Source organism: Bison bison, unplaced genomic scaffold (genome assembly GCF_000754665.1).
Source record: "Bison bison bison isolate TAMUID 2011002044 unplaced genomic scaffold, Bison_UMD1.0 scf7180017864379, whole genome shotgun sequence".
NCBI lineage: Eukaryota > Metazoa > Chordata > Mammalia > Artiodactyla > Bovidae > Bison > Bison bison.
This window is the reverse complement of record NW_011494951.1, coordinates 10,040,011-10,059,726: the sequence shown is the minus strand read 5'-3', so window position 1 is coordinate 10,059,726 and position 19,716 is coordinate 10,040,011. Positions and strand designations below refer to the sequence as shown.

Sequence of the window (19,716 nt, the reverse complement as noted above, 5' to 3'; positions counted from 1 at the left end):
TGTCACATTCATACATGACCACAGGAAAAACCATAGCCTTGACTAGACGAACCTTTGTTGGCAAAGTAATGTCTCTGCTTTTGAACATGCTATGTAGGTTGGTCATAACTTTCCTTCCAAGGAGTAAGCGTCTTTTAATTTCATGGCTGCAGTCACCGTCTGCAGTGATTTTGGAGCCCAGAAAAATAAAGTCTGACACTGTTTCCACTGTTTACCCATCTATTTCCCATGAAGTGGTGGGACCGGATGCCATGATCTTCGTTTTCTGAATGTTGAGCTTTAAGCCCACTTTGTCACTCTCCACTTTCACTTTCATCAAGAAGCTTTTTAGTTCCTCTTCACTTTCTGCCATAAGGGTGGTGTCATCTGCGTATCTGCGGTAATTGATATTTCTCCCGGCAATCTTGATTCCAGCTTGTGTTTCTTCCAGTCCAGCGTTTCTCATGATGTACTCTGCATATAAGTTAAATAAGCAGGGTGACAATATACAGCCTTGACGAACTCCTTTTCCTATTTGGAACCAGTCTGTTGTTCCACGTCCAGTTCTAACTGTTGCTTCCTGACCATATTTGAGTTAGGAAAGCAAGATTGCTATCATTGATTCCTAGTTGGCCTTGTACAAGGGTATGCCTTTGTATTTGTGTAATAAACTTGTAACTAGTATCTTAGTGTAACTTTAGTAAAGCCTATTAAGGATCACATTATTTAAGATCATGGAGATTTGCATGTTTCATAGTATTGTCCTAGCAGTTAACCAATATTACTTTCCAATTTTTTAATGGTCCATGCTATTTTAAGAAAGATATACTTGGACATATTACTGAACATGTAAATATATTTATGATTACTCATTACTTCAAATTAATACTTTTTATCCTGAGTTCTTATTTGTCTCTCAGAAGATAATTAAGCATAACGTGTCTCTGTTCAGGTATGAGGGAGAAGCCCTTCATACTGTGGTCTTTGTCAGTTTAGGGGAGTGGTCACAAGCAACTCTGCAGTAGATGCATTCTCATTAAAGCAATCTGGGCTAACTGATTCAGGTTTATGGTTGGTATTATTTTCCCAGTGTTAAATGTTCATGACTGGCAAGGCTCACTTATTCAAATGTAGAAGCTCCTATTTCTATTAAATAGTGAAATACTTCTATTTTACTGAATAATATTTCTTGTTGGTGAGAACTGGATAAATGAGCTAAAATTGGTTGACATCTGAAAAGCTCAAACGGTATTGAGAAAACAATTGGGTTATTTTATTTTGGAAAATAATTTGCACTTACACTATAAAGACAGATGTTTGACATAACAAATGAAAGTCACTCTTGCTAAGAAGGCGTGAAGCCCCGCCGCAGCACGGAGAAAGCGCAGGTCCCGTTGTGTGTGTGCTCAGTTCCCGAGTCGTGTCCAGCTCTTTGCGCCCCTGTGGACTGCCGCCCGCCAGCTCCTCTGTCCATGCGAGCTCTGGTCCACTGAACCAGCTGAGTTCTTGAAGAGTGGCAGCCAGAGGTCAAAGAGCAGTAGTCATCTTCCTGAATAATTAGCCAGGCAGCCTGCCAGAATTGCAGGACAAGTGAGTTCAGGTACATCTGTATAATGGAGAAAACAGTGTTTAAAACAATAGCAGTAACAAACAGAAACACTGAAACACAGCTATGCTCCAGAGCGGAAGGTTCCAGAACAGAAGTAGAAGGTATATTCAAGAATGTATCCGTGACCAGGAAAAGGTTGGGGGGGCGGCGGGGTGGGGACCAGACGGCAGCGGGACTGCCGCATTGTACCTGAGGAGCTCGGGCCACAGGGCAGCAGAAGCCCCTTCTGCAGTGCGGATCAGAGGCTCCTCCTGGGAGATGGAAGCCAGGCCAGGGCTCGGTCGTCTTCTCTAGAAGGATCGTCAGAGAGATGGACGGTAATTACGATCCAGGGGGAGAGTGTGTGTGTGCAGTCGCTCAGCCGTGTCCAGCTGTTTGCAGCTCCAGGGACTGCAGCACGCCATGGTTCCCTGTCCTTCACCATCTCCTGGAGTTTGCTCACATTCATGTCCATCGAGTCGGTGATACTATCTTAACTGTCTCATCCTCTGCTGTCTGCTTCTCCTTTTGCCTTCAGTCTTTCCAGCATCAGGGTCTTTGCCAATGAATCAGCTTGTTGAATCAGTTGGCCAAAGTATTGGAGCTTCAGCATCAGTCCTTCCAATGAATATTCAGGGTGGATTTCCTTTAGGATTGACTAGTTTGATCTCCTTGCAGTCCAAAGAACTCTATGTAGAGTCTTCTCCAGCACCACAGTTTGCAAGCATCAATTCTTTGGTGCTGGGTTCTATTCCCAACTTGCCTCTTAGCTTTTCAGTGACTTTGGACAAGTCTCTGAAGCTCTATGAGCCTCAGATTCTTGATTTGAAAAACGTGAACACTGTCAACTGTGCCTTTAGCTCTCAGAGTTGTGGTGAGGGTTTGATGAAGTACTGTGTTCAGCACCTTTGTAAGCCACCTCAGTCAGGTGTTACATTTGTGTTAGTCCCTCAGTCGTGTCTGACTCTGTGCCAGGCTCCCCTGTCCATGGAATTCTCCAGGCAAGAATGCTGGAGTGTGTGGCCATTCCTTTCTCCAGGGGATCGTCCCACTCCAGGGATTGAACCCAGGTCTCCTGCATTGCAGGCAGGTCTGAGCCACCAGAGAAGCAGAGGACCCTAATTCCTTAAGCAGGGCCAGTCCTTCAGGAGTGTGGCGGGGTGGAGGGGTGTGGTGGACAGGGAGGAGTGTGGGGGGGAGGAGGAGGTAAGAAAGCTTTCCATCTGTCTCACCCATGAAGCTTGGTTCTTTTGTTAGTATTGCTTTAATGTTTCTTTTAAAACTGTTCTCCAACCCGTTGCTGCTGCTGCTGCTGTCACTTCAGTCATGTCCGACTCTGTGCGACTCCATAGACAGCAGCCCACCAGGCTCCCCCGTCCCTGGGATTCTCCAGGCAAGAACACTGGAGTGGGTTGCCATTGCCTTTTTTGCTCCAACCCACTAGTATGGTGTTAATGATAGGTAAACCTTACCCTTAGACTCAACTCACTGGGGGCTGGACTTGGGGAAGATCCGGATACATGGTGCTTGGTTTCAGAAAGTTTAAGGGCTGGCAAGGGAGCTGCTTAGTAAACAGTGTAACATCACAGAAGTAAACCCAGGGTGCTGGGAGCACAGAGATGGGGTCGGGGGGTGGTTCCCAGTTTTCCAGAACACAGTGGCCTGTTTACAAAAGCACTAAAGACAATGATAGAATGATCTAGTGCCAGAAGGTACAGGCTTTAGGGATGGACTGCTTGATTTAAATGCTGGCTGTACTGTACGCTTCTTCTGTGACCTTGGAGGCCTCCTTCACTTCTCTGTGCCTCAGTTTCTTCATCTATAAAATGGGCATGATGATAAAGCCTGTCTCGTGGTTATGAGAACTGTGTACTCAAAACATGTTTTATCCTTTAATGCTTGTGTTTGCTGTTAAAATTTCCATTGGAGAATCAAAATTGGTATTTACAACTGAAATTCTTGCATTTCCAGAGGTAGAATCCTGATACAGTACTTCTTCACATTTATAATAGAGTTAAAACACCCTCATAGGTTTATATTTTATAATTTTTTAAAACTCGTTTAAGGAAAGTTCCTTAGGTTATACATTTCGTTAAATGTGCTTGTTAGACATGTTCCCTTTTATCCTTGGAAACAGGGTTGCAGCCGTAGCAGTAAAGGTTAGGTGACCACCAAACGCGGATTGGCTAGTGCTGTGACCATGTGAAGTTACCAGTAAGTAGTTCCAGACAGCGTGTCATGATTTGCGGTCTTCACACCCTTTCATACACAGTCGCTGGAACATCCTTTGTGAATGACAAGCAGGTGACAGGTGTTGTAAAACCGCTCCAAGCCTCGGTTTCCCTCTTCTGTGACGTTGAGATATGTGGGTGGAGCAGGGTCCCAGGACCAGTGGGGACAGAACCGGCGCGGATCCGCCCTCATCTGACGGCTCTCCCTGTGCCCTCCTCTGGACCAGGGCAAAACCCTCGCTGTGGAGGAGGCTCCGTCTTCTGTGGGCCCAGGGAGGACACCGGCCCGGAGGATGACTTTCTAAATAAGCAAGGTACAGGGTCAGGCTGCAGCCCGCGGGCCCACCTGGCCTGAGCTTGCCCAGGTTCAGGACCGAAGGAAGAGCCGGGACTCGACAACAGAGAGACCTCTGTGGTTTGAAAGGGATGAGGGTGGGGAGGGGGGCTTCCAGGGAGAAGGTGGGGGGGGAGCTCTTTGGTTACCAGGGAAACCAGCCGAGGGCCACGCCCCTCCCCGCCGTTTGACCAGTACAGACTAGGGCCGGGGGCAGCTCTGCTGGAAGTTCAGCCCTGCGCCAGGGACACAGTGAGGCAGGCCCTGGTCGGTCAGCCGATGGACAGAGAGCAAGAGGACAGCCGTCTTGAGCGGCCTGACCACACGGACAGCTCATCCCAGCCTTTCGGTTTAATTTGCTTTTCAAAAGATACACTCGTGTGACAGCCTGTTTATCTAATCCTTCACACACCGAGATACTAGCTCACGCCCCCCAGCTCCCTTCCCTGCCCTTACTGTGTGTGGACGATGTGCCGGGGCCCTTACTGGCTGTGCCCCTGGGGCGGAGTGCAGGTGCCTGTCGGGGACTGTCCTTTGGATGCTCACTGACCAGATGCTCCAGAGCGCTTCCCTGCTGAGAGCGCCCGCATCTCAGAACACACCTGCCCCAGTCCCGGGCACTGTGCTCGAGAAGCTGCCGCGCTCTGCTTGCGCCGCCTCTTATTTCCGATTCTTGCTCTCCACCACACCCTCCTCTGTGACTGCCTTCCTCTCCTCTGAGCCACTCATTCGTTCAGGGAGCATCGGCTGAGCCCTCTTTAGCGCTGTGTCCCGAGGATGCAGAGGGAAAGAACACCGGAGGAGTGTGTGTGTACCCGGGCTCCAGGGGAAAACCCGGGGAGTCTTCCTGGAGCAGGTGACTCCGCGCGTCCCTCGCCCATAGAGGCTCACCTGTGTGCTCACATGAGTGGACAGAGGGAGCCTACACACAGCGTTTGCCCGCGGTGAGACGTGTTGTAACTAGAGAACAGCGACCTTGACGTTCAGGGGAGGCAGGCATGCTGCGCGGCAGGAAAGAAAGATAAACTGGGCTGAGTTGGCAGGGCTCTGCTGTCCCCTCTGCCAGGGTGTTGACCTCGCTTGGAGGTGCCACGAGCCCCGGAGGGTTTCTGCCGCCAGCCTGTGTGTGTGCCGACCCGGGCCAGGCCAGGTGGGGCCTAGGGGAGCGAGGAGCGGAAGGCGGGCGCTGGTCAGCCTCCACAGTAACCTGGAGAGAGCCGGGAGGACCACATGCAGACGGAGTTCGGAACAAGAGGGCAAGTTTATAAACGTTTTTGAGGAGGAGTCATCAGGGCTTGGAAAGGGGACGGGGCGGGTGGGGGGGGGGGGGGTGCGGGGAATGGTCAGAATCGGCCCCCAGCTGCCGGCCTGGAGCCTTGTCACTGGTGAGCCCGGAACTAACGATGGGGCTGCAGTAGTGGGGATTAATGGGGGAAGGGTGGATTGCAGTTTGCCGGCTACAGGTGCCTTTGGAAATTCTAGGTGGAATTGCCCACAGGCAGTGGGAAGTAGTCCAGGCTCAGGAGTCAAAACCGGAAGCTATGGCAGCGTCAGGATTGAGGTGATGGTTTTGACCTTAGACCGCCCCAGGAGAGAATGTGTAGGGAAGAAAGATAAGAAGAATGAAGAAAAGACACCTGGTGACACATGAAACAATATGGCCTTACAGGGTGGCCGGAATTTTACTGTGGCCCTGCTGTGTTGCATGTGTGTGCGTGTGTGTGAAGTCCTCAGTCATATTCGACTCTTTGCGGCCCCACGGGCTGTGGCCCGCCGGGCTCGTCTGTCCATGGGATTCTCCAGGCAAGAGGACAGGAGCGGGTTGCCATGCCCTCCTCCAGGGGATCTTCCCCACCCAGGGATCGAACCCTTGTCTCTGGCGTCTACCTGCATTAACAGGCAGATTCCTGACCCCTTGCCACCTGGAAAGCCCATAAGAAGCAAGAGCACCCAACCAAACCCGCAAGCCCTTCAGGATCAGGTGGAGGAAGACCAGGGAGTCTGGTGATGCGCCCTTCGGGGCTCGTGACCCTGCTCGCTGGCGTCAGTGCCAGTTTGTGCCAGCGCAGTTTCTTCTGCTTCCTGAATGTCCCGTTGCTTCCCAGCATTCATTCACTTGAAAGAATTGATATTTATAGATATTCACTAATGAAAGCGTCTCTCTTCTGTCCAGTTGGAAAACCGAACTGTGTTCAAGTCTTAACTGTTTGGTCTTTCTCTTCGGTTTTAGCTGTCCTTGTTTACAGCACAAAACACTCTTTTTTCCCCTCTCCTTCAGGCCGTAGATCTTGTGCTGGATCTAGCCAGCCACCAACGTGTTAGAAAGTTCTGAGCCAGAAGTGTCACTCCGTCCGCATGCGGTTGCCTTGAGGCGCACACGGCGGAGCCCACACCTTGTGTCCGTGGCTTCAGCCGAGGTGTCCTAAGAGCACCATGCCCGCGGTCACTGTGCAGCCTGACCTGCCTCTCTGCCCAGCTGCAGTAGGCCCTGGTCGGGTTCTCCACCTCTTTCAGTCTCCAGGTGGCTTTCATGGTACCACTGACTCTCCAAGTCGATTATGAATCTTGTATTTAAAGAAATCTGTAATTTGGGGGTGGGTGGGACTCTGACTTCTGCACATAAGCAAGCCACTTCACCTGATGTTCAAGGAACTCGCTGTCTGTCCCAGTGCTGGAGGAAGTCAGCTGTTTTAGGCCCACTGGGAGGTAGTAAGTCCACTTCTGAGTCTTCCTAGAGACTCTTCCAGAGTGTTTAGGACTGTACACTTCCCCACCCCCGCAGCCTTTAAATCCTAGCGTCATATAAGACAGAACTCCGCAGGAGGACGCTTGTGAGTGAAATCGACCTTCCTGCTTTGTCATCTGTGGGAGGGAACACCAACATGGGGTTTGGGGAAGGAGCAAGAGGCCAGCTCAGAGCAGAGAGGACGCTTTGCAGCCCTTGGTGTCCTGAGTCCGGGAAGAGAGGACAGCCTCCTAAAGAGTGAAGGAGGAAGGGAGGATCTGAGGCCGGGGGCCAAGAGGTCGACCAGGTGGTGGGCTGCCGGGAAGCATGGCCCACACGGTGGAAACATTAGGATCAGGTAACAACCTTACTTGCCATCCCAGGTCTGCCAGATACAGCCCAGTGGAAAGCGTTCAGCCTCCTCCAGCCTTTCTTTGCTCAGCTGAGATGAGACAACGGAGGGTGAATTTGCATCAGAGGAACGGAAAACAGGTGGACAGGTCCACGGGGAGTGCGGTCTTCAGATGGGGTTGAGGTTCTGTCTTGTGTGACTCACAGTTACCATCGTGTTGGGAAGCCTTCACCTGGGGAAATGGTGTTATTTAGACACTGGCAGCATCTCTGAGGCTAAAGAAGAAGGAAGGATTTGTTCCAGTGTCGAGTGTGTTCTTCCGCCCAGCTCACTCCTGGACTGGAGGAGTGCCTCTCGGGTGACTCAGCTTGTGTGTGTGTGCGTGTGTGTGTCTCCGTTTTGTGTGCACTTGGTACCCACTCTGTGTGTGTGTGTGCGTGTGTCTCTGTTAGTATCTTTTCCCCTGCCTTCTACTCTGCGTCAGCCCAGGCCCTCTATCACCTAAGACCCCTCACTAGACTCTCAGAGAACTTCTGACTTATATTCTGGCTTATAGCAATGGCCCCTGGTATATTCCCCTGACATTTTCGGTTTATATCACACAAAAACAGCAGTTTTCTCACTCTCCGCTGATGGCTTATGTGTAGTTCAGTTCTGGGCACCGAAACGTAGATACTTTGTTTTATAACCTTGTTTTACGTCTGTGTTACCTGGGGCGCCAGCTAGCCTTGGAAGTCGCTTGATAAATGCTGTTCTTTTTGTTTTGTCTTTTTTTTTCTTGTAGAGCTTTCACTATTCAGGTTCCTCAGCGCTGAACTAACCAGAGGGTACTTCCTTGAACATAATGAGGCCAAGTATACAGAAAGAAGAGAAAGAGTGTACACGTGTATGCGAATACCAAGGGAATTGGAAAAGGTACTGTTATTTTTTTTTAATGACTTGCCATCATTTTGAAAATTATGTCAACATGTTAATTCTATTAAAAACAATTTGAACCGCTTGAGTGGAATTTTTTAAATATTGGGAATAATGTGATCATGAATAATTAGGTGGAATAGGAATTCCCAGATAGGGAGAGTCTTTAAAAAGTGCATTTTTCAGTGTCAGATCCAGTGATCTGTAACTTCGCTATTTATTAAACTTGCTGAATTCCCATTTGAGTCCTCCCTGGTGGCTCAGTGGTAAAGAATCTGCCTCCAATGCAGGAGTCATGGGTTTTATTCCTGGGTCAGGAAGATCCCCTGGAGGAGGAAATAGGTACTCACTCCGAGTCTTCTTGGCTGGAGAATCCTGCAGAGCGAGGAGCCCTTGCCCACCAGGCTCCCCGTCCATGGGACCACAGACGAGCTGGACACTCCTGGCAACTAAACAGTACAAGCAATAGTTCCCATTTCTGTCCCATCCAGATAACTTTCTTCAAGGAATTACTCTTTTCTTATCCTTCTAGTTCTCTTCAGTTTGTTTTTCCTAGAATCATTTTTTTTTTTTCCCATTCAGCACGATATAAATTATTTAATTTCCCCCTTTGTTAAGGTGTCAGTTTCTCAGAAAGCCCTCATTTTTAAAAATGTAAAGGACAGTTTCTTCAAAGAAAATTAGATAGTCTGTTTCACCTTCAACACAGAAAGCATTTCAGTGGGGAATAAACACATAACAACAGCACCGATCCTTCCGTGTGGTGCTCCCTTGATGTCTTCGTGCTCCCTTGATGTGTCCTAGGCCACCAGGACTGATCAGATACAAAGCCAAGGCTGCCCTTTTCCTCTGCATTCACAGAGTTGATGAGTCTGAACCATCTGGAAATTTCTTATAAGAAGGAAAGAGTTAAGCGATAATTCAGCTTTCAGTTCAGTTCAGTCGCTCAGTTGTGTCTGATTCTTTGCAACCCCAGGGGCTGCAGCTGCTAGGCTTCACTGTCCATCACCAATTCCCAGAGCTTGCTCAAACTCATGTCCATCGAGTCGGTGATGCCACCCACCATCTCATCCTCTGTCATCCCCTTCTCCTGCCTTCAGTCTTTCCCAGTATCAGGGCCTTTTCTAAGGAGTTGTTCGCATCAGGTGGCCAAAGTATTGGAGCTTCAGCATCAGTCCTTCCAGTGAATATTCAGTGCTGATTTCCTTTAGGATTGCCTGGTTTGATCTCCTTGAAGTCCAAGGGACTCTCAAGTCTTCTCCAACACTACAGTTCAAAAATACCAGTTCTTCAGCGCTCCGCTTTCTTTATGGTCCAACTTGTACATCCATGGAAGTTTCTTATAAGAAGGAAAGAGTTAAGCAATAATTCAGCTTTATCTATGCTAAAACATGTTTTCATACATTTTTAGAAACGGAACTTTTGATGTTCGAGTCACTTCCCTGGAATCACAGTTTCTCTTAGAGTTGGTATGGAAGGGTTTAGTTGGTGTGCTTTCTCCGTGGGCTGTAACAACAGGAGGAGCGGTAGACAGTGAGAAGGGAGGGCACGGGCAGTTTGGCCGAGGTTTGTTTATTTCTAACCATCCATCCGTATGGTAGAAGGAGGAGGGTCGCTTGTGAAGAGGTGGGTTGACAGACCTTGTTTTCTTGGGTTTTTGGTGGCAGGTGGCATGCGAGAGCTTTGGGGGGTTCTGTATTGGGGTGAGGTTAGACAGTGGAGGAACCAGCAGACGTTTGGTGCCTTTGGCCAGGGTCCTCAAACACACGTGGCTGTTCCCGTGTCACTGCTTTTCTCTAGGGCTCTGTGCTGGAGCCAAGGCCTGGAGGTAAGGGAGGTGTTTGTGGTGCGGAGTGGGGGGCGGCGGTGCAGCCCTCCTCCCGAGGGCAGCAGCTCCCTTGTTTTGTGTATTAGAGTAGCTTTAAGGAGGAACCTGGCGGGTGACATTTCTTCTGCTTTTTATTTACAGTAATTCTTGTGTCTTTCTTAAAACACCTGAACCTGCTTTTCAAAGCTCGCTTTTTTCTGCCGTGATCAGCCATGGGCTAGAAGTGGAAAGCTGCTGCAGCTAACCTTGCCGGGGGCCTGCCTTCTCTCTGCAGCCTGGATGCTCGTCCACTGCCTGTCTGAGCTGCTGGCCTCCCTCTTTGCTCTGGGCGAGCCCAGAGGGTCGTGTCCACTGTCCACAGGCAGACTTTATGGACTTCAACTAAGGAGGTGTCCTTCTGACCCCTTGTACCACTCCACCTGCGGTAGAAATAACTCACAGTGACAGCGACCCCCCATAACTGTCACCTCATCAGAGGCAGGCTCAGTACCCCCATCCTTCTCTTTCCTCATCTGTTGTCATTCAGTCACTAAGTTGTGTCCAACTCTCTGCGACCCCATGGACTGCAACACGCCAGGCTCCTCTGTCCTCCTCTCTCCCAGAGTTTGCTCAAATTCGTGTCCATTGTGTCGGTGATGCCATCCAACTATCTCATCTTCTGCCACCCCCTTCTTTTGCCTTCAGTCTTTCCCAGCATCAGGGTCTTTTCCAATGAGTTGTCTCTTCATATTAGTGGCCAAAGTTTTGGACCTTCAACTTTAGCATCAGTCCTTCCAGTGAATATTCAAGGATAATTTCTGTTAGGATTGACTGGTTTGATCTCCTTATAGTAAGGGACTCTCAAGAGTCTTCTCCAGCACCACAGTTCTTTTCTTCATTCAGTTCAGTTCAGTTCAGTCGCCAGTCGTGTCCAACTCTTTGCGACCCCATGAATCGCAGCACGCCAGGCCTCCCTGTCCATCACCAACTCCCGGAGTTCACTCAGACTCACGTCCATTGAGTCAGTGATGCCATCCAGCCATCTCATCCTCTGTCGTCCCCTTCTCCTCGTGCCCCCAATCCCTCCCAGCGTCAGAGTCTTTTCCAGTGAGTCAGTTCTTTGCATGAGGTGGCCAAAGTACTGGAGTTTCAGCTTTAGCATCAGTCCTTCCAAAGAACACTCAGGACTGATCTCCTTTAGAATGGACTGGTTGGATCTCCTTGCAGTCCAAGGGACTCTCAAGAGTCTGCTCCAACACCACAGTTCAAAAGCATCAATTCTTTGGCACTCAGCCTTCTTCACAGTCCAACTCTCACATCCATACATGACCACAGAAAAAACCATAGCCTTGACTAGACGAACCTTTGTTGGCAAAGTAATGTTTCTGCTTTTGAATATGCTATCTAGGTTGGTCATAACTTTCCTTCCAAGGAGTAAGCATCTTTTAATTTCATGGCTGCAGTCACCATCTGCAGTGATTTTGGAGCCCAGAAAAATAAAGTCTGATACTGTTTCCACTGTTTACCCATCTATTTCCCGTGAAGTGATGGAACCAGATGCCATAATCTTCGTTTTCTGAATGTTGAGCTTTAAGCCAACTTTTTCACTCTATTCTTTCACTTTCATCAAGAGGCTTTTGAGTTCCTCTTCACTTTCTGCCATAAGGGTGGTGTCATCTGCATATCTGAGGTAATTGATATTTCTCCCGGCAATCTTGATTCCAGCTTGTGTTTCTTCCAGTCCAGCATTTCTCATGATGTACTCTGTATATAAGTTAAATAAGCAGGGTGACAATATACAGCCTTGATGTACTCCTTTTCCTATTTGGAACCAGTCTGTTGTTCCATGTCCTGTTCTAGCTGTTGCTTCCTGACCTGCATACAAATTTCTCAAGAGGCAGGTCAAGTGATCTGGGATTCCCATCTCTTTCAGAATTTTCCACAGTTTCTTATGATCCATGCAGCATTGAAATCACAAGCAAGTTTCTGGGTGGATTTCTCACAGAAACTTGTAAGCATTTCATATTTGTCATTGTGAGTTCTAAGTTGTCTTCTGGGAAAATCTCTGCAGGTCTTGATGGGGCTTCAGTATAAACCAGTGTTTTTCAACCTGTGGTCTGTTGTAGGGCCACTAGTAGGTGGGATAACCCATGCACTAAGTTGTAATCAATGAGGATTTATTCTGTTTAATTGAAGAATAGAAAAAGTATCACATTGCATTCATTGCTTGTACTCAGGGTAAGTGTTTTGTTTTGTTGTTTTTTTTTGGTAACTTCGGTTTCACTTGTACGTGTTTGAAACGTTATTAGCGTGAGAAAAGTTTAGTGGACACCGCTCACACACAGTTGCCATTATGTTCTAATCCTGTTGCCCACGAGAAAGGCTTTGGTTTTAGGCCTATTTAGGACATGTCGATTTAGTCTCTGAGAACAATACTTCAGGTGTTTTACTGCTTAAAATATACAAAAGAATATCATCTTTTTCAGTTTAGAGAAGTTTCTTCTTCTATTAGGTTGGTGCAAAAGTAATTGTGCTTTGGCTCTTTGATATTGGAGTACATTCTTATATAAATGTGGTTATGTTATACCCCATTTTAAGGCTCATTTCTCAATTTATTTTTTTTTCCTAATGACTTACTACTTGCTGTTTGTTTTACGTTTATTTTAAGACTATAAAAATGATATTAGAGAAAAAGCAAATTTGAGCAATATTTTTATTCAAATTCAAAGTGGGTCGTAAAGCAGCAGAGACAGTTCACAACATCAGCAGTGCATTTGGCCAAGGAACTGCTAATGAACATATAATGCAGTGGTAATTCAAGAAGTTTTAGAAAGGAGGCGAGAACCTTGGAGATGACGGGCTTAGTGGCTGCCCGTTGGAAGTTAGCAACAACCAATTGAGAGCAATTATCAAGGCAGATTTTCTTACAGCTACATAAGAAGTTGCCAAAGAACTCATTGTCAACCATTCTACATTCATTCAGCATTTAAAGCAAATTGGAAAGGTGAAAAAGCTCGGTAAGTGGCTGCTTCATGAGCTGACTGAAAAATCAAAATAAAATCGTTTTGAAGTGTCGTCTTCTCTCATTCTCTTCAACAACAACGAACTGTTTCTCGATCGGATTGTGATGTGTGACGAAAAGTGGATTTTATACAACCAGTGATGACCAGCTCAGTGGCTAGACCAAGAAGAAGCTCCAAAGCACTTCCCCAAACCAAACTTGCATCAAAAAACAAATGGTCTTGGACACTGGTGGTCTCCTGCCAGTCTGATCCACTCCAGCTTCCTGAATCCTGGCAAAACCACTATATCTGAGAAGTATGCTCAGCAAATGAATGAGATGCGCTGAAAACTGCCATGCCCGCGGTCAGCACTGGTCAGCACAGCGGGCCCAGTTCTTCTGCACGACAGTGCCCAAGCACACGTTGCAAAACCAAGGCTTCCGAAGTTGAACGAATTGGGCTGCAGAGTTCTGCCTCGTTCGCCATAGTCACCTGATCTCTCGCCAGCCGACTACCACTTCCTCGAGCATTCTGACAGCTTTTTGTAGGGAGAACACGGCCATAGCCAGCAGGAGGCAGAAGATGGCTTCCAAGAGTCCGTTGAATCCTGAAGCATGGATGTTTATTCTACGGGAATAAACAAACATTTCTGTTGGCAAAAATGTGTGGATTGTAATGGTTCCTATTTTGATTAATAAAGATGTGTTTGAGCGTAGTCATAATCTAAAATTCACAGTCCAAAACCACAATTTCTTTTGTATCAACTTAAGACTAAGTGGAGCATAGAGGAAAGCAGACTTAGATTTCAGTTTAATTCCAGGCTTAAATATCTCTCATAACAGCGTGAATTCACTCTGCTGTTCCTAAGGCCTTTATTTGATGTGGGGACGGGGTCCCACTTCAGGCATTTATCGTGAGAGTTGAGAGGCAGTCGAGACGTTTGTGGTAATATAACTTATTTTTATTGGTTACCTTTGTGTTTATTTAATATATAATGCCATACTAATTTTTAAAAAAATGTTCTTGTTACTGTATTTCCACCTAACCTTTGCAGAAAGAGAAACTTGATAATTAAAGAGCATTTTGTGTTTTCAGGGGTTGCAGATACTATAAAGCATGTAATTAATGCTTATTCTTTTAAAGTCAAGAGAAAGGTCAACTCAGCATCTCCAACTGAACCTGTTTAGTGGTTGTTAAAAAGAAAAAAAAAAAAGACAGGTTTTTTGTGTAATGTTGTCAGTAGATTAACATGTTATACTTGACATTTAATAAAGATGAATTACTTATATATTTAAAGTAGTTTTTCTAGTTATTAGCACATTTTTATGCCTGAACTTCTCAATGTGACGTAAGGATATAAAATTCTGGAGCATTTGTTGACCGGAGGCAACACTTCTTCTTTTCCTCTGCAGTCCTTTCTCCACGCTCCCACATGCGCCAGGGGTTCTTGTCTGGATCTGCTACTAACTGCACATATGCTCCACCTGGGGAGCTCTCTTTTTTTCTTCCACACAAGGAGGAAGCTAAACTGCAGTATCTCTGCATCCTGAACTGAGAGCCAGGATAGCAAAGTGGTTGAAGGGCATGAACTCGAAGGCCAGCCTGCCTGAATTTGAATCTTGGCTCCACAGTTTATCAAGTATGAGGCCGTGACCAATTCACTTCTGTTTCTGTATGCCTCAGTGTTCTCATCTGAATGTCAATTACATGGTAAGCCTTCTGTGGGCTTCCTAGATGGCTCAATGGTAAAGAATCCAGGTTGGATCCCTGGGCGGGGAAGATCCCCTGGAGAAGGAAATGGCAACCCACCCAGTACTCCTGCTTGGATAATCCCATAGACGGAGGAGCCTGGCAGGCTACAGTCCATGGGTTCACAGGAGTCGGACATGACTTAGCAACTAAACAAGCGCAAAAGCCTTCTGTAAGTGTTTTAAAATCTTTACAAGTCTCACTTAGCAAATTGGAATGCCCTGCCTGGGAGAACAGGAAAAAGTTTGAAAGATTTCTTGTCCCCTGGTTGCACTGCAGTGACCGTTTCATTTGCAGTGGGGATGGCAGTCACCTGGGCTGAGTCCAGCGGGGAGTGGGTGGGAGGGGACTGGTTTTCAAGGTTCTCTGTGTCCCTCTTTGATCTCCAGCTCTACTTCTAACCAGACTGCTTCACTTGCTAATAAAGGGCTCTTCTAACCCTGAAGGGTCATGATTTCTGACCCCTGGCCTCTTGGATTGCTGATCTCAGGCGGAAAGAACCTTTAGGAAAAATGTTTTCTTCCCTTTCTCCTTGCAGTCAAGCTATCTGAAAGTGAAGCTTATATCTTTCATGGGGGTTTAGCTGATGGCCACAGAGATAATGCTTGCTCTTTGGAAGAAAAGCTATGACAAACCTAGACAGTGTATTTAAAAGCAAAGACATCACTTTGTGGACAAAGGTCCATATAGTCAAAGCTATGGGTTTTCCAGTAGTCATATATGTATGTAAGCACTGAACCATTAAGAAGACTGAGCATCGAAGAAGTGATTCTTTTGAACTGTAGTGCTAGAGAAAACTCTTAAGAGTCCCTTGAACAGCAGGATCAAACCAGTCCATCCTAAAGGAAATCAACCCTTCATTGGAAGGACTGATGCTGAAGCTCCAATACTTTGGCCACCTCATTTGAAGAGCTGACTCATTGGAAAAGACCCTGACGCTGGGAAAGATTGAAGACAGGAGGAGAAGGGGGCTACAGAGGATGAGATGGTTGGATGGCATCACTGACTCAATGGACATGAGTTTGAGCAAGCTCCGGGTGTTGGTGATGGACAGGGAGGCCTGGTGTGTTGCAGTCCACAGGGTCAGAAAGAGTCAGACACAACTTAGTGACTGAACAACCAACCACCCGCCCTCATGCAGTTATCTTCTCAGTTTTTGATTTGAGTGCTAGGTTCCAGGCACTTGTACCGTGGGGAAGTACAGAGATAAACATGGGACTAATGAAGGGAATGGCAAGGTGATGAGGAAAAAGAGGTCACTTCTGTACAGTTTAGGGCATACGTGGAGGTGTTGGTTAGTGTTAGTCGCTCCATATTTTCCGACTCTTTGTGACCCCATGGACTGTAGCCCACCAGGCTCCTCTGTCCATGGGATTCTCCAGGCAAGAATACTGGAGTGAGTTGCCATTCCCTTCTCCAGGGCATCTTCCCGACCCAGGGATTGAACCTGGGTCTCCCATAGTGCAGGCAGATTCTTTACCATCTGAGCCACAGGGAAGTCCATGTGGAGGTGAGGGGTGAGGTATGCTAAGGAGACCCAGAACTGGGAGGTTGTCAGGAACACAGAGGACAGGCGCACTGAAAGGACGGGCTGGAACCAGGTGACGGAAGGTTAGGCTGAGGGGTTTAGACTGGCATCGGGAGGAAACGAAAACTTTCTCCTCTAGAATACTTTTAGCTGTGTGTATTGTATAACGGAATGGGCTTCCCGGTGGCACAATGGTAAAGAACCCACCTACTGATGTGGGAGACACAGAGAAGAGGCCTGGGTTCTATCCCTGGGTCAGGAAGATCCCCTGGAGAAGGAAATGGCAACCCACTCCAGTATTCTTGCCTGGGAAATCCCTGGTGCGCTACAATCCATTGGGGTTGTAGAGTCGGACACGAGTGAGTGAGTGAGCATGAATACCTAACAGTGACTTAAACAAAAAGGTTTTTACAACTTCTAACAAGCCTAGAGCAAGGAGATCTGTTTCCAGCGGATTCATGCGGCCAGCATGGACTCAAGTCCTTTTTCTCTTTCTCTTTCACCATCACTGGCAGATTGGCTCTTGGTCCCCTTACTGCCTTTCACTAGAAAGATGTCAGCTGCACCTCCGACCTTATATCTGCATTACAGTCAGATGGGCAGCGCCGCCTTCTCCACCGACCCTTTCATAATAAAAGCTTCCGCAGTGGTGCCCAGTGTGCCTTCTTCCGCCGATGCCTTGTGGGCCAGGCTGAGCCACACAGCCACCCCGCTGCACGGGGCCTGGGCTGGGGTAGATTAGGCTTTTCCAGCAAAGGGAGAAAGAGATTGAGGGTGATGAGGGGTCATCTGCCCCCTCCAGAGCTCTGCTTCTGAAGCATAGCGATGTTCAGCGTGGACTGGAAATGAAAGAAGCAGGGAGAGGTCAAGACCACTCCAGGTGTGTGCTCTTCAGGTTCAAACCAGTTGATTAATTTACTTCTTTAAGACATCTATCCCTCAAGTTAAACACATGTCAGATGTAGGGGTGATTATTATGAAGACTTTTATCAAAATTACTTTTCTATGGTAACATACATTTATATAGCTTTGCCTATCCTAAGATGTAGAACTAAGGTGAAATCATAATTTTGACTTTTCTTTGCCTTATAATTCTGTGCATTTTGACAGTCCTTTTCATTGTTACCATGCTTTGTACGTTATTTATAGAAAATTGAATTCAACTGCTTAGTCTTAAATAGTAACTACTTAGGTCACATCAGGTTGAAGAGATAAGTATGACGGTAGGTACAGAACGTTGTCTTTGGGGCATAGACTATGTTACTGTTGCAAAGGAGAGGTTAGTGCCGCACAGGGGGTCTTGGGGTGGAGATGAACAGCCTCACCTTCTCATCTCAGGTCCACCGATCAAGGCATTGCTTTGGCTTTGACTGTCTTTGTTTGAGATTAGGAGGTTGGACTCGGTCATCTCAGGAGGCCGGCAGTCCATGACCCTGTGAATGAGTTTGCCCACAAGGAGAGGATGTGGCAGCAAGGGAGAGAGTCACAGAAGGGAGATTTGATCTCGCTAGTGGAGGAACTCAGTTCTGCTCTTTTGACAGTCAGACAAGTGATAAACATTTAGGAAAAATAAATCAAAAACTTCTTTCAAAATAGGAACTGAATGAAAATACCATGTAAAGCCTTTTTGTTGCTTTGTAGTGTTGAGGGTATGTTAAGAAGAGGTAGTTGCAGCTGCTGTTTCGCTTTTGTGTCAGTGAGACAGTCCTGAGATGGCATTGTGAAGCTAGCGGAGAGCACTCAGGCGCTCTCATCAAGGTGCTTCCTTCTTTCTGCCTGGCAGCAGCTCGTGCCCATCTCTCTCATGGGGGAGCTTTGCTGACCGTTCATGCCTCCCCGGAGTGCCCACTCCCCAGCCCCTGTCCCCACCCCAGCTCGCACACAGCCCTTATCTTGTCCCCAGCGCACCCAGAGTACATCCTTCATCCAGCCCTTACCGTGCAGTCCTCCTCTTTAGCTTTGAATTCCCTGGGGAAGGGGTCCCTCCCCAGTGACCTCGTATCCCATGTATAGGACTGAGCAAGATGCAGGAGTGGACCCAGAACCTCACACACTGAGACCAGGGGCGGGAAGAAAGCCCTCCTCCTGCTTGACCCCTGCCTCCTGGCTCCCACCCCATAGCAGCGGCCTCTGCTCCAGGCGCTGCTTGGGGGCTGTGGGGGAATGGATACAGAATTGCCAGAGGTGGTTTCTGCACCTCAAAGATACATCTTCCAAATCCTTGTGCTGCTTTTAATTGTAGCCATAACATTTTATTTATTTTGAAATTCCAAGTGGCATTAAAAGGAAGGCAGGAGGTTTTGGTCAAAAAAGGAAACATTTTTAAAAGGTGAAGAAACCTTGCTCTGCTCTCCATGGAGAGGGGCCAGCATTTGATTTGTTTTTATTTGTTTTGAGGCTACTAATCTTTCAGATGATCAAGAGCAATAGCAGTAGGTTCAAAATGAGTGTGGTAAGAGCTGGTTGTGGAACTTTTCACTAGCAGGTGATGTTGACCAGTGTTACAGAATCATGGTTGGTTTTCACATTGGAGTTCAGATGTTAAAAACTTAATGGTAAATCCTTTTTTTTTTTTAACATACAAGCCCAAATCCAGTGGCGAGGCTGAGGCTGAGTGGCAGGTGTCATTAGTAGAAATAGTGCTTCAGTCTCAAAGCCATGTCTCCTGCAGACCTGCGGGGGGCTGGCCCTGCCTCTGCCGCTCAGGTACCAGGTGAGCCCCCAAACCTTGCTGCAGAGTTGGGGGCATGGTGATGAGGTCCAGGTGGAGATGAGGCTGGACGGAGGCCAGCGCCCTGCCCTATTGCCCAGTACCTGCGAAAGGCTTCTGAAACCCTTCCACACAAGATCTCCCGTGAGACAGAAAGGCAGGGGACTCTTAGAGCGAGCAATGAATGCTTAGTTAAAAGAGAGAAGGAAGAAATCAAAGCCTGAGTCAGCCCTGGGAAGTTTTCACACAAAACCTCGTATAGCATTTTGTCATCCATCCCCGGGAAAATCCACCAGCTGGAAAAGAGATAAAAGCCTGCAACTGCAGTGTAGGATTTCTTTTTGAAGCATGTTCATTATGCTTTGGTGTCTTTGCATTTTGTTATATTTCATATAATTGGGCTTCCCTGGTGGCTCAGCTGGTAGAGAATCTGCCTGCAGTGCAGAAGACCTGGGTTCGATCCCTGGGTTGGGAAGATTCCCTGGAGAAGAAAATGGCAACCCACTCCAGTACTCTTGCCTGGAGAATCCCATGGACAGAGGACCCCGGTAGGCTACAAGTCCATGGGGTCGCAAAGAGTCAGACACGACTGAGCAACTTCACTTTTTTTTTTCATTCATATAATTGCTGGTTCAGAGAGATGACGTATTTGTAAGGCTCCCCTTCCACCACCCCGTAAAGCTCAGACACAGCTAAGGCCAGAGACAGTTATGACTTACACGTACTTATATGTAGTTTACCACCTTCTACACGGTGGGTGAAGTGGGGGTGCAGGGAGCTGGAGCAGGAGAGAAAC

At 47.5% G+C, this 19,716-nt stretch overlaps 1 protein-coding gene across 1 annotated transcript in view; it reads left to right on the top strand.

The window, feature by feature from the left end:
* Positions 1-497: 497 nt before the first annotated feature.
* TAPT1 (transmembrane anterior posterior transformation 1) overlaps positions 498-19,716 on the top strand; it is a 55,053-nt gene continuing 35,834 nt past the window's right edge. Inside the window, exons 1-2 of the mRNA XM_010857295.1 lie at positions 498-1,905; positions 7,994-8,124. Of these exons, the coding sequence (XP_010855597.1) occupies positions 1,899-1,905; positions 7,994-8,124 (138 nt within the window). The 5' untranslated portion in view covers positions 498-1,898. The remainder of the gene's footprint in view (positions 1,906-7,993; positions 8,125-19,716) is intronic.